At 42.6% G+C, this 12,169-nt stretch overlaps 1 protein-coding gene across 1 annotated transcript in view; it reads left to right on the top strand.

The window, feature by feature from the left end:
- LOC146809847 (cytosolic phospholipase A2 gamma-like) overlaps positions 1–12,169 on the top strand; it is a 780,602-nt gene that overhangs the window by 242,197 nt on the left and 526,236 nt on the right. The window contains exon 4 of the mRNA XM_085616715.1: positions 8,429–8,571. Coding sequence (XP_085472841.1) covers positions 8,429–8,571 — 143 coding nt within the window. The remainder of the gene's footprint in view (positions 1–8,428; positions 8,572–12,169) is intronic.

Raw genomic sequence — 12,169 nt, 5'->3', positions numbered from 1 at the left:
TATTGAAAGAGAATTAGTTGGCAGCCTTAAGAACCCTGCATGAATTTGAAGGCTTCCCTGTGCAAAGAGCAGAAGACTCCTTGGAGAGTGGTTTCCAATTCCTGGAACAAATTGAGATCACACAGAAAAGTGCCATAAGTCGGTTTAAAAGCTAGTCCAGATTTATTCCCAAAACATCATTCAATATGATTGATAGCTTCCATGAGGTTATCACAAAGTGAAATATCAAATCGAGAGCAATAGAAAGGAATGGAAACATTATAATGTGACCAAGAATGAGCAAGAACCGATTCTGGCACTTAAAGCAGATTAACCAATAGTGATTAAGCAGTCTGACAAAGACAGAAATGTTGTCATTCGGGACAAGATGCAATATCAACAAGAGGCTCTACAACAGCTAAGCGATACCAAATGCTATGCCAAGATCACCAGGAAAGAATATAATAAGAGCATCCAAGCATTTTACCAATTGATTAAGACTTGTAGAGATAGGGGAATATTGGATCAAGATGAATACCGGTTCCTGAAAGTGGAGTATCAAGTGATCCCTACATTTGATCGCATACCGAAAATTAATAAAAACAATACAAAACCACCTGGACAGCCAAAAGTTTCTTACAAGGGAAGCCTGCTTGAGAATTCCTCAATTGTGGTGGATACTGTCCTCTGTCCATTTGTCTATGATTTGGTCTCTTTTATTAAAGATACTACTGCTTTTATCAAGTTGATTGACCATATAACATGAGAATATCATTTTTAGCTGGTGACTCTTGACATAACTAGCTTTTATAAGTATTGATCATCTTCAGGGCTTAGAGGCTGTTGGTGATAAGATCTATGGGCAGATTTAGTCCCACTGTATGGAATAAATGTTGCAACGCTTAGCACGTGTACTTCATTGAGATCACTTTACATTAGATGACGATGCACATGGCCAGTGGACAGTGCCCGTGGGAGTAGTATACCTGAAACCTCCTAATATTGCCCATTCAGGGCTAAAGGTATGTTTAATATGAGGAATATCTCAATGGCAGTCCCTTTTTGATCGAATTGCTCTAAATAGGAGATGGGCATATGAAAAATTAAACTGTTAGGAACTTTTTAGCACTGCCCATTCAGAGCTCTATGTAACAGAATTTATTATCCCACACAAATCTGGCACAAACACAGTTATATGACATGCCCTCTCATCGCAAATTATTAATTATCAATAATAATAATTTTTCAATAATGTTTTGTATTAGTAAAATATGATATGTGCCATGGTTACTTTGTATGGTATTAATTGAATATGATAATAATGGGGCCAATTCACAGAACTAATCTGAGATAAAATCCTAAACTTACTACTTTTGGTATTCACAGAAGGTATTTAGTAGTAGTAAAGTTAGGACTTCTAACTTTACTACTACTAAACTGAGATAAAATCCTAAACTTACTACTTTTGGTATTCACAGAAGGCATTTAGTAGTAGTAAAGTTAGGACTCCTCGCTTTACTACTACTAAATGCCTTTTGTGAATACCGAAAGTCATAAAGTTAGAATTTTGCCTCAGTTTAGTAGTAGTAAAGTTAGGAGTCCTAACTTTACTACTACTACTAAATGCTTTCTGTGAATACCAAAAGTAGAAAGTTTAGGATTTGATCTCGGCCCCTATGTGTTTACAAAGAAATATAAATCATTTAGAATGAACAGAAAGTAATGATGAATTTACTAGATTCTGTTTGAAAAGTCGTGACCATTCTAAGATGTCGGCAACTTTTCTTCAATATTGCAAGTACGTTCTTTGTTTAAAAATGTGTGGTGTTGTTTGGACGTTGACATTGACAATGGCCATTATGGCCAAAACGCGTTTGCCAGCAAGGTTGATGACATAAATCAATTAAAATTGGACTCAAGTGTGCACTACTCGCTTTGCAATGGCAAGGATTGGCTCTTTTTAGATATATTTATATATATTCATCCACACGAGCCCACCATGGTTGCCGAACTTGCGACGGGTGCAGCCGTAAATGGGTGGGAACTGCTTTGTTACACAACAACTTGAAAAACCCATCGTAGCACTCAAGAGGTAATTTTATTGACTTTATTTTTGCCAATGCGTTTCGGCTTTATGCCTTCTTCCGTGCAATCGTGTAATTTTAAAAAGTACTCATTGTTTGGTTCCTTTAAAATCTCCATCTATTGTTCCCATTGGTAGAGCTTAAACCAATAAGCAAGCATTAAGAGTTCTATATTGCAGGAAAATCACTACGGCGTGAGAGGAAGTTATTGCCCATCCGAGCTAATGCAGTCTTTCAATGTTCAGTACATACGCAGGAACTTGATGTCTCCTGTTCTTCTTCTGTCATGGATTTTAGTTGTTTCACCCTGTCTCCAGTGCCCCCAATGATAGTTGCAAACCAATGGTCACACATACCAAACATGAGCTCCAGCAGTTAGAGCACACTGCTTCTGACTGTTTTTGACTTTTGTAAATTACCAAGCGGCTGCGCCCGGCATGTGGAGACAGGGGGAAACGACGAAAATCCATGACAGAAGGAAAACAAGAGACACCACGTTCCTCCGTATGTACTTAACATTAGAAGGCTGCATTAGCTCGGATGGGCAATAACTCCCTAGTGATCTCCCTGCCATGGAATAAATGCCAGGGAGAGCCTCACAAGTTATATTGAAGGCATATCCCTGACACAGATATCTTCCGTACCAATGCAACCCTGTCAATGGATAAGGGTCTGTGGGCTTTCAAAAAGCAAGTTCTGGTAAGAGATAACAATTACGAAAATAAAAATCAAAGTAATGTTACACAGAAAACATGAAATGAACATAGACTGTGCTTTTAAAAAAAAGACTACAAATACCAGAATTCCCACTTAGGGATATAAAGAGGAAGTGATTACATCCTAACTGTTCACAAATTTTCACCGTGATCAAGGTAAAAAAGGCTGAAACATGTAGGTGGAACAGTTATTAAAGAATTCTAGATTTTAAAACCCACATATATACATATATATAAATATAAGTATATAAATATATATATATATATAATATAAATAAATATATACATATATATACATATATGCAAAAAAGAAGAAGAGAACTCTGGGTACTTTCCAGGTTTAGGTGGAATGCAGCTCCGGTGTAGAGCACCCTCAACACCAGCTGCACTCTAGATTTGCTCAACTCAAATGTCTGCTTTTCAGCATTGGATTAGCACATTGCTATCCACACCGAGATAGAAAGGGACAAAGTCTTTTGCCATTTCTATAGCAAAGTCTTTAACCCCTTGGATGCGTCCGACGGACGGCGCCCGGCCGTCCAATCACATGGCCATGGGAATACCTCTGGTGCAGGCCCCAGGGAGATTCATTCTCCCCCCCAAAAGGCTCGGGAGTGGGGGAAGAGTTTCCCCTGCTCCCAAGGCTGTTTCTTTGGTTTACCGAAATGACGATCAGCGCACACGTCGTGCTGACTTCATTACAGTGGAACCGAAACTGAAATGAGCCTTAGGGCTCATTTCATTTTCACTGTCTACGTGCTCAGGGGGCTATTTCAACCCCCGAGTACGTAGCAAGATGGGAGAGGTATCATTGGAAAGGGGAGAATCTCCCAAGCAGGGATCCACCCACTAGGCACCAGGGAGGGGGGGAGTGGTCCACTGGGCAAGGGCCTTTGCTCCCCCCATAAATGTTGGGCTAATTTCAGTCTTTCTGACTCCCTGGGGGGGGAAGAAAGCCCACTAGAACCAGGGAATCTTTTTACCACATAAATTAGGGGTGGGGGCTGCTGAATATGGTCACACCAATGCCCTACTGCACAATTAGAGTCTTTCTGCTCCCCCATAGGGTGCAGATTGGGGGCAGTAGCCCCCAATCTGCCCCCCCGAGGAGGCAGAAACCCCTCTAGACGACAGGTATTTTTTTACATTTGATTTCGGGGTGGTGGCTGCCCAAGATGGGCATGTCAATGACCTCCCCTCTTCCCCCACAACATTCCAGTCTTTCTGCCCCCCCAGCGGGGGCAGAATGTAAACTAGAAACCAGGGATTTATTTTATTATGTAATTTAGGGGTGGGGCTGCCCAATATGGGCACGCCAAAACCCCCACCCCTCCCCACACAAAATTCCAGTCTTTCTGCCCCAATCTGCCCTCCAGGGTGGCAGAAAGCCGACTAGACGCCAGGGTATTTTTATAGGCCCTGGGGCATATTGGGGCAATAGCCTCCGATTTCCTCCCTCCCCAGGGCGGCAGAAAGCCCACTAGGCACTGACTTTTTTTCCGGATGTGCTTACCTGTAGATTTAGGGTCCGAGCACAGCTGGTACCTAGGGAAATATAGCAAACCAATACATTTTTGAAAACTAGACACCCAGGGAAATCCAGGATGGGGTGACTTGTCTGGCTCTCACCAGGTTCTGTTACAGAGAATATCTTGCAAACCTCAAAATTTGTAAAAATAAAACACATTTTCACGAGTGAGGTATCATTTTTATCGGGAAACCTGGGGAAACACTGGGTGGTAGGAAATTTGTGGATCCATGTAGATTCCAGAACTTTCCCAGACAGAAATTTGAGAAAAAAGCGATTTTTTCAGCTAAATTTGAGGTTTGCAGGGGATTCTGGGTAGGAAACGCTGGGTGACGCATGCAAGCCATACCTCATTGGACTCCCCGTGTGTCTAGTTTTCAGAAATCTGTGGGATTGGTACTTTCCAAAGAAAGCCGCCTAGCCCGGGGCCAAAAACCCAGGTGACTCCCCTTGAAAAACCAGGTTGTTTTGTGATGGGTCATTTTGATGTTTCCTCAATAGGTTTTGGGCCCCTGCCTGTCGCTAGTACTTGACCCACCCATGCAAGTAAGTTACCATTTTCTTGGAAGGCTTTGGGGAATGCGGGGTGGGTGGAATTTCGTGAATCCACACAGATTCCAGAACTTTCCAACACAGAAATGTGAGGAAAATGTGTTTCTTTTACAAATTTTGAGGTTTGCAAGGGATTCTGTGTAACAGAATCTAGTGAGAGCCAGACAAGTCACCGCATCCTGGATTCCCCTGAGTGTCTAGTTTTCAAAAATGTATAGGTTTTCTGCATTTCCCTAGGTGCCGGCAGAGCTAGAGTTCAAAATCTACAGCTAGGCACTTTGCAAAAAAGGGGCCCATTTTCACTGTGAAAATGTGGTTTGTCCACGTTGCGTTTTAGGCTGTTTCCTGTCACGGGCACAAGGCCTACCCACACGAGTGAGGTACCATGTTTCTGGGTAGGCTTTGGGGAATGCAGGGTGGGTGGAATGTTGTGGATACACAGAGATTACAGAACTTTCCAACACAGAAATGTGAGGAAAATGTGTTTTTTGGGACAAATTTTTAGGTTTACAAGAGAATCTGGGTAACAGAACCTGGTGAGAGTCAGACGAGTCACCCCATACTGGAGTCCCCTGGGTGTCTCATTTTCAAGAATTTTTAGGTTTGCTAGGTTTCCCTAGGTGCAGGCAGAGTTAGGGTTCAAAGTCAACAGCTAGGCATTTTGCAAAAAAAGGGTCAGTTTTCACTGTGAAAATGTGGTTTGTCCATGTTGCATTTAGGGCCGTTTCCTGTCGCGGGCACTAGGCCTACCCACAGAAGTGAGGTACCATTTTTCTCGGAAGACTTTGGGGAATGCGGAATGGGTGGAATTTTGTGGATCCATGCAGATTCCAGAACTTTCCACCACAGAACTGTGAAGGAATGTATTGTTTTTGACAAATTTTTAGATTTGCAAGGGATTCTGGGTAACAGAACCTAGAGAGAGCCAATCAAGTGTATGTAGCTATATTTTGGCTAATTTCTGAGTCCTTACCAGGGGAATCCACAAACCATGGACACCTTCAGAATCCCCATGATGTTGGAAGAAAAGGACACAAATTTGGCGTGGATACCTTATGTGGTCAAAGAGTTACAGTGGCCTAAGCACAAACTACCACAAATAGTCAAAAAAAGGCTTAGCACAAGGGGGGAAAAGGCCGAGCAGCGAATGGGTTAAGCATAGGAATAGCACAGTGCTGTACATGTGGGGCTGTTAAATGACAAAAGCAATTTACCACTCCAGGACAGTATTACAGCTTTGTACTGACAAACTACCATCCAAGCCAACCTGAAATTAATAAAAGCAGCCCCTGACATGTGTTTTGCTGTCATTACAGCTCTTCAGAGAGGTTTAGCGTTATCCAGACACAAGGGAGCACCCAGTATAAACCAAAAGAATACCCTTGCAGGCATAGAGTGATGCATAAATTATGCAAAAAAGAAGAAGAGAACTCTGGGTAGTTCCCAAGTTTAGGTGGAAGGCAGCTTCTGTGTAGAGCACCCTCAACACCAGCGACACTCTAGATTTGCTCACCTCAAATGTCTGCTTTTCTATCAAAGTTTTTAAGCATAGGATTAGCACAGTGCTATCCATGCCGAGATAGAAAGGGACAAAGTCTCTTGACATGTCTACAGCAAAGTGTTTAAGCATAGGAATAGCACAGTGCTCATCATGCCGGATATATATATTCAAATAAAAAAAACCAAAGCTTACAGAGACATTATAGTTAGGAAAAAGAATTGAAAAAAACCTCAAAAATTGACTGAAAAACAAAGGTTATAGGGATGTTAATGTTAGGCTCAGATTTCATTCGTATAAATACATTCGTGAGTGAGTGGCTGTGTTGAGAGGCTGTATTGGTGAGTGAGTGGGGGTGTGAGAGGCTGTCTTGGTGAATAAATGGGTGTATAGTAGCTGTATGGGTGAATGTATGACTGTGAGTGGCCGTTTGGGTGAGTGACTAGTTGTATGAGTAGCTGTATGTCTGAGTGAGTGATTGTGTTAGTGGCTGTGTGAGTGAGTGGCTCTATGGATAGGTAAGTGGCTGTATGAGTATTTGTATGGGTCAGTTAATGGGTATGTGACTGGTTGTGTGGTTATCTGAGTAGTCATACAAGAGGTTGTATGAGGGTGTGAGTGGGTGTGTGAGATTGGTTTGTCACCGATCTCATCAGGGATGTTATCAGTGATTTCATTTCAGATGTCATTGACCATATCCTGAGGGATGTAAAATATGAGGTCATAAGCAGTGCTTTACAGAGGCATATGTTATACTTAGCTCAGGTAACTATGACTACTGAATTTCTATGGTTTTGCACAGTTGAAATCTGAGCCTAACTATAATATCCCTGTAACCTATGTTTTTTCCAGTTAATTTTGAGTTTTTTAAAAATTCTATTTCCTAACTATAAAGATTCTGTAACCTTTGTTTTTTTTAAGTGAATTTCAATGTTATTTATAATTAGTAGTTGTGTTTGCAGAGTGGTGGAGAAAGGGGGCAGGGCCTATGACTAAAACTCAGCAAACCAGCTGTGTGGGACTTACTGGAAGTAACAGAAGGGGTTCCTGGCCCCCAAGGAACCTTTGCATCCAAGGGGACTTCATCCCCCAACCAGTAGTGCTCCAAGAGGTGTGTTTGCAGAGTGATGGAGAAAAGGGGGAGTGGCCTCTGGTGACTTCCCCCGGGCTGGCATTTTAAAAACAAATGTAATTATATTAGGGCCCAAGGACCCCATCTCCAAGGATGATTTTGGCCTGGGGACCCTATTTCCTAGGGCCCGGCCTACTTGTAATAGGGGAGGTAATGGCCATGTGGCCTGCTCCCTGGAATGATTCCGGTCCCAGATCCTCAATTCTCAGGGCCTTGCCTTTTATATATTTAATATTGGGGAGGGGGGCCACATCGCCCCTCCCCTGGCCAATTTCAGCCCTGGGTACCCCGTCCCCTGAGGCCTGGTCGTGTGTTCTGGATGTGCCCATGACACCCTGTCTCCACTGGACCACAGGGGGAACCTTAATGCCCCCACGGTCCCTGCCAGCTACCTGCCTTCCATGGGAGCTGGCATCACATTTAGACACAGTGAGCTGCTAAACATGTAGCTCCCTGTGTCTGAAAGCAATTTATCTTTTTACCTGCTCAATTGACAGTGGGCAGAGAAACAGACAAATGATCCGCTTCCAGCAAACGCAGAGCATTTGCTGTGACTTGCAGAATTTCATTAGTTTTGTACGAGCAAAATCTGAGACTAACTGTATCATATCAGTGCAAAATGAAACAAAAATATTGCCACAGTGAATATTCTTTACTAAACAGTAAATATAGTATATCCAGTGGGATGTTTCTGATGATGAAATGTGAAATGCTTCTTGGGACAGTGGGGGCACGGAATCCTTCACTGAAGAGTTGTTTGTGACTTCTGGTGCTTATTATTGGAAATCCTCAGACAGCAAAATGTAGGTTCCATCCACCACTAATGATTTCTATACATGTTTATGTAAAGCTTCATTCTCGGAATGCAGTTGTACTGCCACAGTTGGCTCTGAGAAAACATCTTTGTTATTCTTTTTCAATTTGCTTTTCCATATTCAGGACGATGTGCCTACAATTGCTTTCTTGGGGTCTGGTGGAGGCGTGACTGCGGCAGTAGCTATCTTAGGCACCCTAGTGGAGATGAAAAAACAAGATCTTTTGGATGCCTTTATGTACATATTTGGATGTTCTGGATCAACCTGGTAGGTGAATATTAATATTGAAAATTGATGCTCCTTTAATAGTTCTACATTAGTAACAGGATTTAGTTTTTTGTTTTTCTCTAGAACTGTGATACACTCAGGAATGTCACAATGACTAAAGTTCCCACTTTAGAAGTGCAACTCCTCTATATCTTTATGCACATGCCACCCAATTAAATCTTTTCAGAAGTTATTTAGAATTTGGTGGTTCCTGGGTATCCCTAAATATTGGTGGCTCTCCCATATATCCTATTTAGAGTGTGTACCCATGTGTACCCATGTTTACATTCTAAATAGGGTAGATAAAATATCAGTCGATTTTTGGCAGATGCCATATTTCTGCTAAACTCTAAATAACCACCTTGGAATATGAACTTGCCTTCAACATCAATCCTTAACCATGGGAAAAAATCCAGCATCATTTAATCTGTACCAGTATTCACATATCAATGCAGACACAGCTCAAATAACACTCCTTACCTAGATCCAGAAGCAGCATTACCTCCACGCGGCTATACTGCCTCAGAATGTTTTGAATTTCAAAGATTTAAAAGCATATTATGCAGTCCAAACCAACATTTACATAACCAGGACAGTAAGGTGATCTCCTTCAGGTTGACAATTAACATTTTTACAATGGAGATGAGTTTGCAAGATCCAGTGCCCGAGCACCATCAGGCGCGCAATGGTCTGATGCCCCAGAGATTAGGACTAGGCCCAATATATTTGTTGCATAAAGTGTAGCTATATCTCAGGCTGTGCCCAGAATTCATTTATCTCTCTTTCTAAATTAATTCAAAGTATAAGAATATATAAATCTGTGTCTAATGTTTAATTGTGTAGTGTGTGCAGGAACATTTTTGTGGCATCAGCAATTAAATGTGTATGTTCCAGTTCTCTGCACACATTCTGAATACTCTGCATTTGTAGTCACATTATAGTCATGTTTGTAAGGCCACATTCGATTTCAATTCCAGGTATGGTTCTGCAAATAGTTATTGGACAGGACCGTGGTGATGCCACTGACAAACACAAAATGTTATGACCTATCCTGATTTCAATGGGATGTATCCGGCTGTAAGGGGCTGTTTGTTTTCAGAGAGATTTCTTCAGATAAATAGTGCACCTACAACAAAATACATTTATGTCCTAAGGATTGCTTGAGCAGCATTTCACTGGTGTTCATAAGACTAGACTACCATTGTTCATTCCAGAAAGCACAGGATGAAAGCAGAACTAAAAAAAGTAATGCATTGTTCTGCTTTCTAACTAACTGCCTAGGACATAACAGAATGCCTAAAGTTAGAAATCGGGTTTCTGGTTGGCAGAGGGTTGTGCCTTGTCCAAGCTGGAGCCACAATCATAGTCAGAGTAAGTCAGTAGCACACTCTAAATTAGCCTTTGCTCATCCTCTGGTGTCTTTGTACAAAGCTGTCAGGCTTTACTAAGAGGTAACATATAAAGTATTTCTGCACACAACACACAGTAACACAGTGATAACACCACCAAAGTCCCCCACACCAGTTTAGAAAAATAGAGAATATTTTATGAGTAAAGCAATACAAAAATGACAAAAATACGATAAGCAGAATTCCAGAAATGACTTTTTAAAGAATACACTGTTTTGTAGTGTGTAGAATCAAAGGTTTTGTAGCTCTTGACCAGGGCAAATCCAAAAGTTCAGGCCGACTGCGATGGAATGCGGGTCGTATACAGGAATCAGTCTTGTCCCGCTGAAAAGTACCTTGGATGTATCAAGGATGAGGCATGGAGCAAAAAAGGTGATACGTCGCTGTCGATCTCGCCGTAGGGGCGATGCGTCATTTCTGAGCCGCACAAAGTCGAGTATGACTCGAGAGTCAAGTTGCGAAGAACATCAGGGCAATGTGTCGTCATCGAAACACTGAGATGTAAGAAACGTGTGCAGCACAAAGCAATGCATTGGCACTGAGCCTTGCGAAGTTTGAGAGGCATCTGAAACAGGAGATGATGATTTGCACCATTGGCGATGAGATGTCTGTGGTTCATGCAGAAGTGGCGATGGAAATGTGCCCGTTCTGATTGGTGCAACATTGTCATTGCATGGATTTTCTCTGCTACAGCACTGAAAACTCAGTTCCAAGTGCCCAGGACTGGATTGACACCACTTGGTAGAGCAGAACTCCTAGCAGACAGAGTACAGGTGCTGGTTGCAGGTTGCAGAGTGAAGTCTTTGATATCCCTGGGACTCCAAAAACAGGAGGGAAGCCAACAAGCCCTTGGTGGCACTTTGGTTCTAGGATGTTGAGATGCAGATCCAGCCCTTCTCACTCCCAGGCAAGAGGTAACGAGCAGTAGGCCAACACAGAAAAACAATTCAGCAAAGTGGTAGTCCCTCCTGGCAGCACAGAAGTCTTTCTTCGTGGTAGAATGCCCTCAGTTTCAGAAGTGATCTGAATTGATGGTATCAGAGGTCCAGTACTTATAATCAGTTGGGCCTTGGAAGTACACAAGAACCTGCCTTTCCTGTCCTTTGTCCAGACTCACTAAAGGGTTGTATGCAAGCCTTGTGTGTGGACAGGACACAGCCCTTTCAGGAATATGTGTCAGCTCTTCCCGCCCATTTTGCTCAGGATGACCCATCAGCATACTAATTAACCACTCATCCACACCTACTCTTCCTTTGAGTGTGGCTGTTTACAGGGAATGCAGGAAGCCAACTGTCACCGACTCCAGAAGTGTATTCCAGAGACAGTCAGGAGGCATCAAATGGTGCCAGTAGGAAAAGCCAACTTTCTAAAGGTAAAAAGAACAAATGATGGACAGAATGCTGAACAAACAAACATTCCCCCAGTCACAGATCTGGATTAAATCTGTTGTTTCTTTGCTTTCCACGCCACCCCAGTTTGGACCCAGCCATATGCGAATCAGTCAGGTCCACCCTAGAACCAGAAATAAGCATCCTAGGACTGGTTTCAGTATATCACTCCTCATCAGCCAGGCTTGCTTGAATCCAATTACACAGTGAGCACAGGACACACGTCTGGGCATACCCTTCGCACTTGCAAAAAGAACAGATGATGGACGGAATGCTGAACAAAACAAACATTTACCCCCAATCACAGAAATAGCAAGGTTGATGAGGGGTGAAACCCTGAAACTGGACCCAGGATGCTTGTTTCCATTCCAGGGAGGACCTGGCTTGATAGTTCAGGCTGGACTGTTCCCATGAGAACATAGGGGCGCATGTATGAACCTATTCTGCATTTGCAAACAGGCCGATTCGCAGAATTGGCCCAGTTTGAGAATGAAAAAAAGGCTTTTCCTATGTATCAGACCCTGTTTTACGATTCGGTTACCTGTTATCGAATCACAAAATGGGTTTGCCATTTGGTATTTGGGAGAGGCGTGTTTAGGGCATTCCTTCCAAATACCGAATCACAGCGGTATGTATGGATGGTTTGCGACTGTGAATGCGGTCGCAAAACATTTGCATCTTTCCACCAACTTCAAGTTACCCCTTCCTCTTTGGGAATGGTGGCAAAAACGTCTTTTAAGAGCAAGCATCGGTCCCACGGATTTTTGCGATTCCTAGGGGGTCGCAAATTGCGGCATACTC

Source organism: Triturus cristatus, chromosome 7, assembly GCF_964204655.1.
Source record: "Triturus cristatus chromosome 7, aTriCri1.1, whole genome shotgun sequence".
NCBI lineage: Eukaryota > Metazoa > Chordata > Amphibia > Caudata > Salamandridae > Triturus > Triturus cristatus.
The sequence above is the reverse complement of the archived record's forward strand: the minus strand, read 5'-3'. Positions and strand labels throughout refer to the sequence as shown.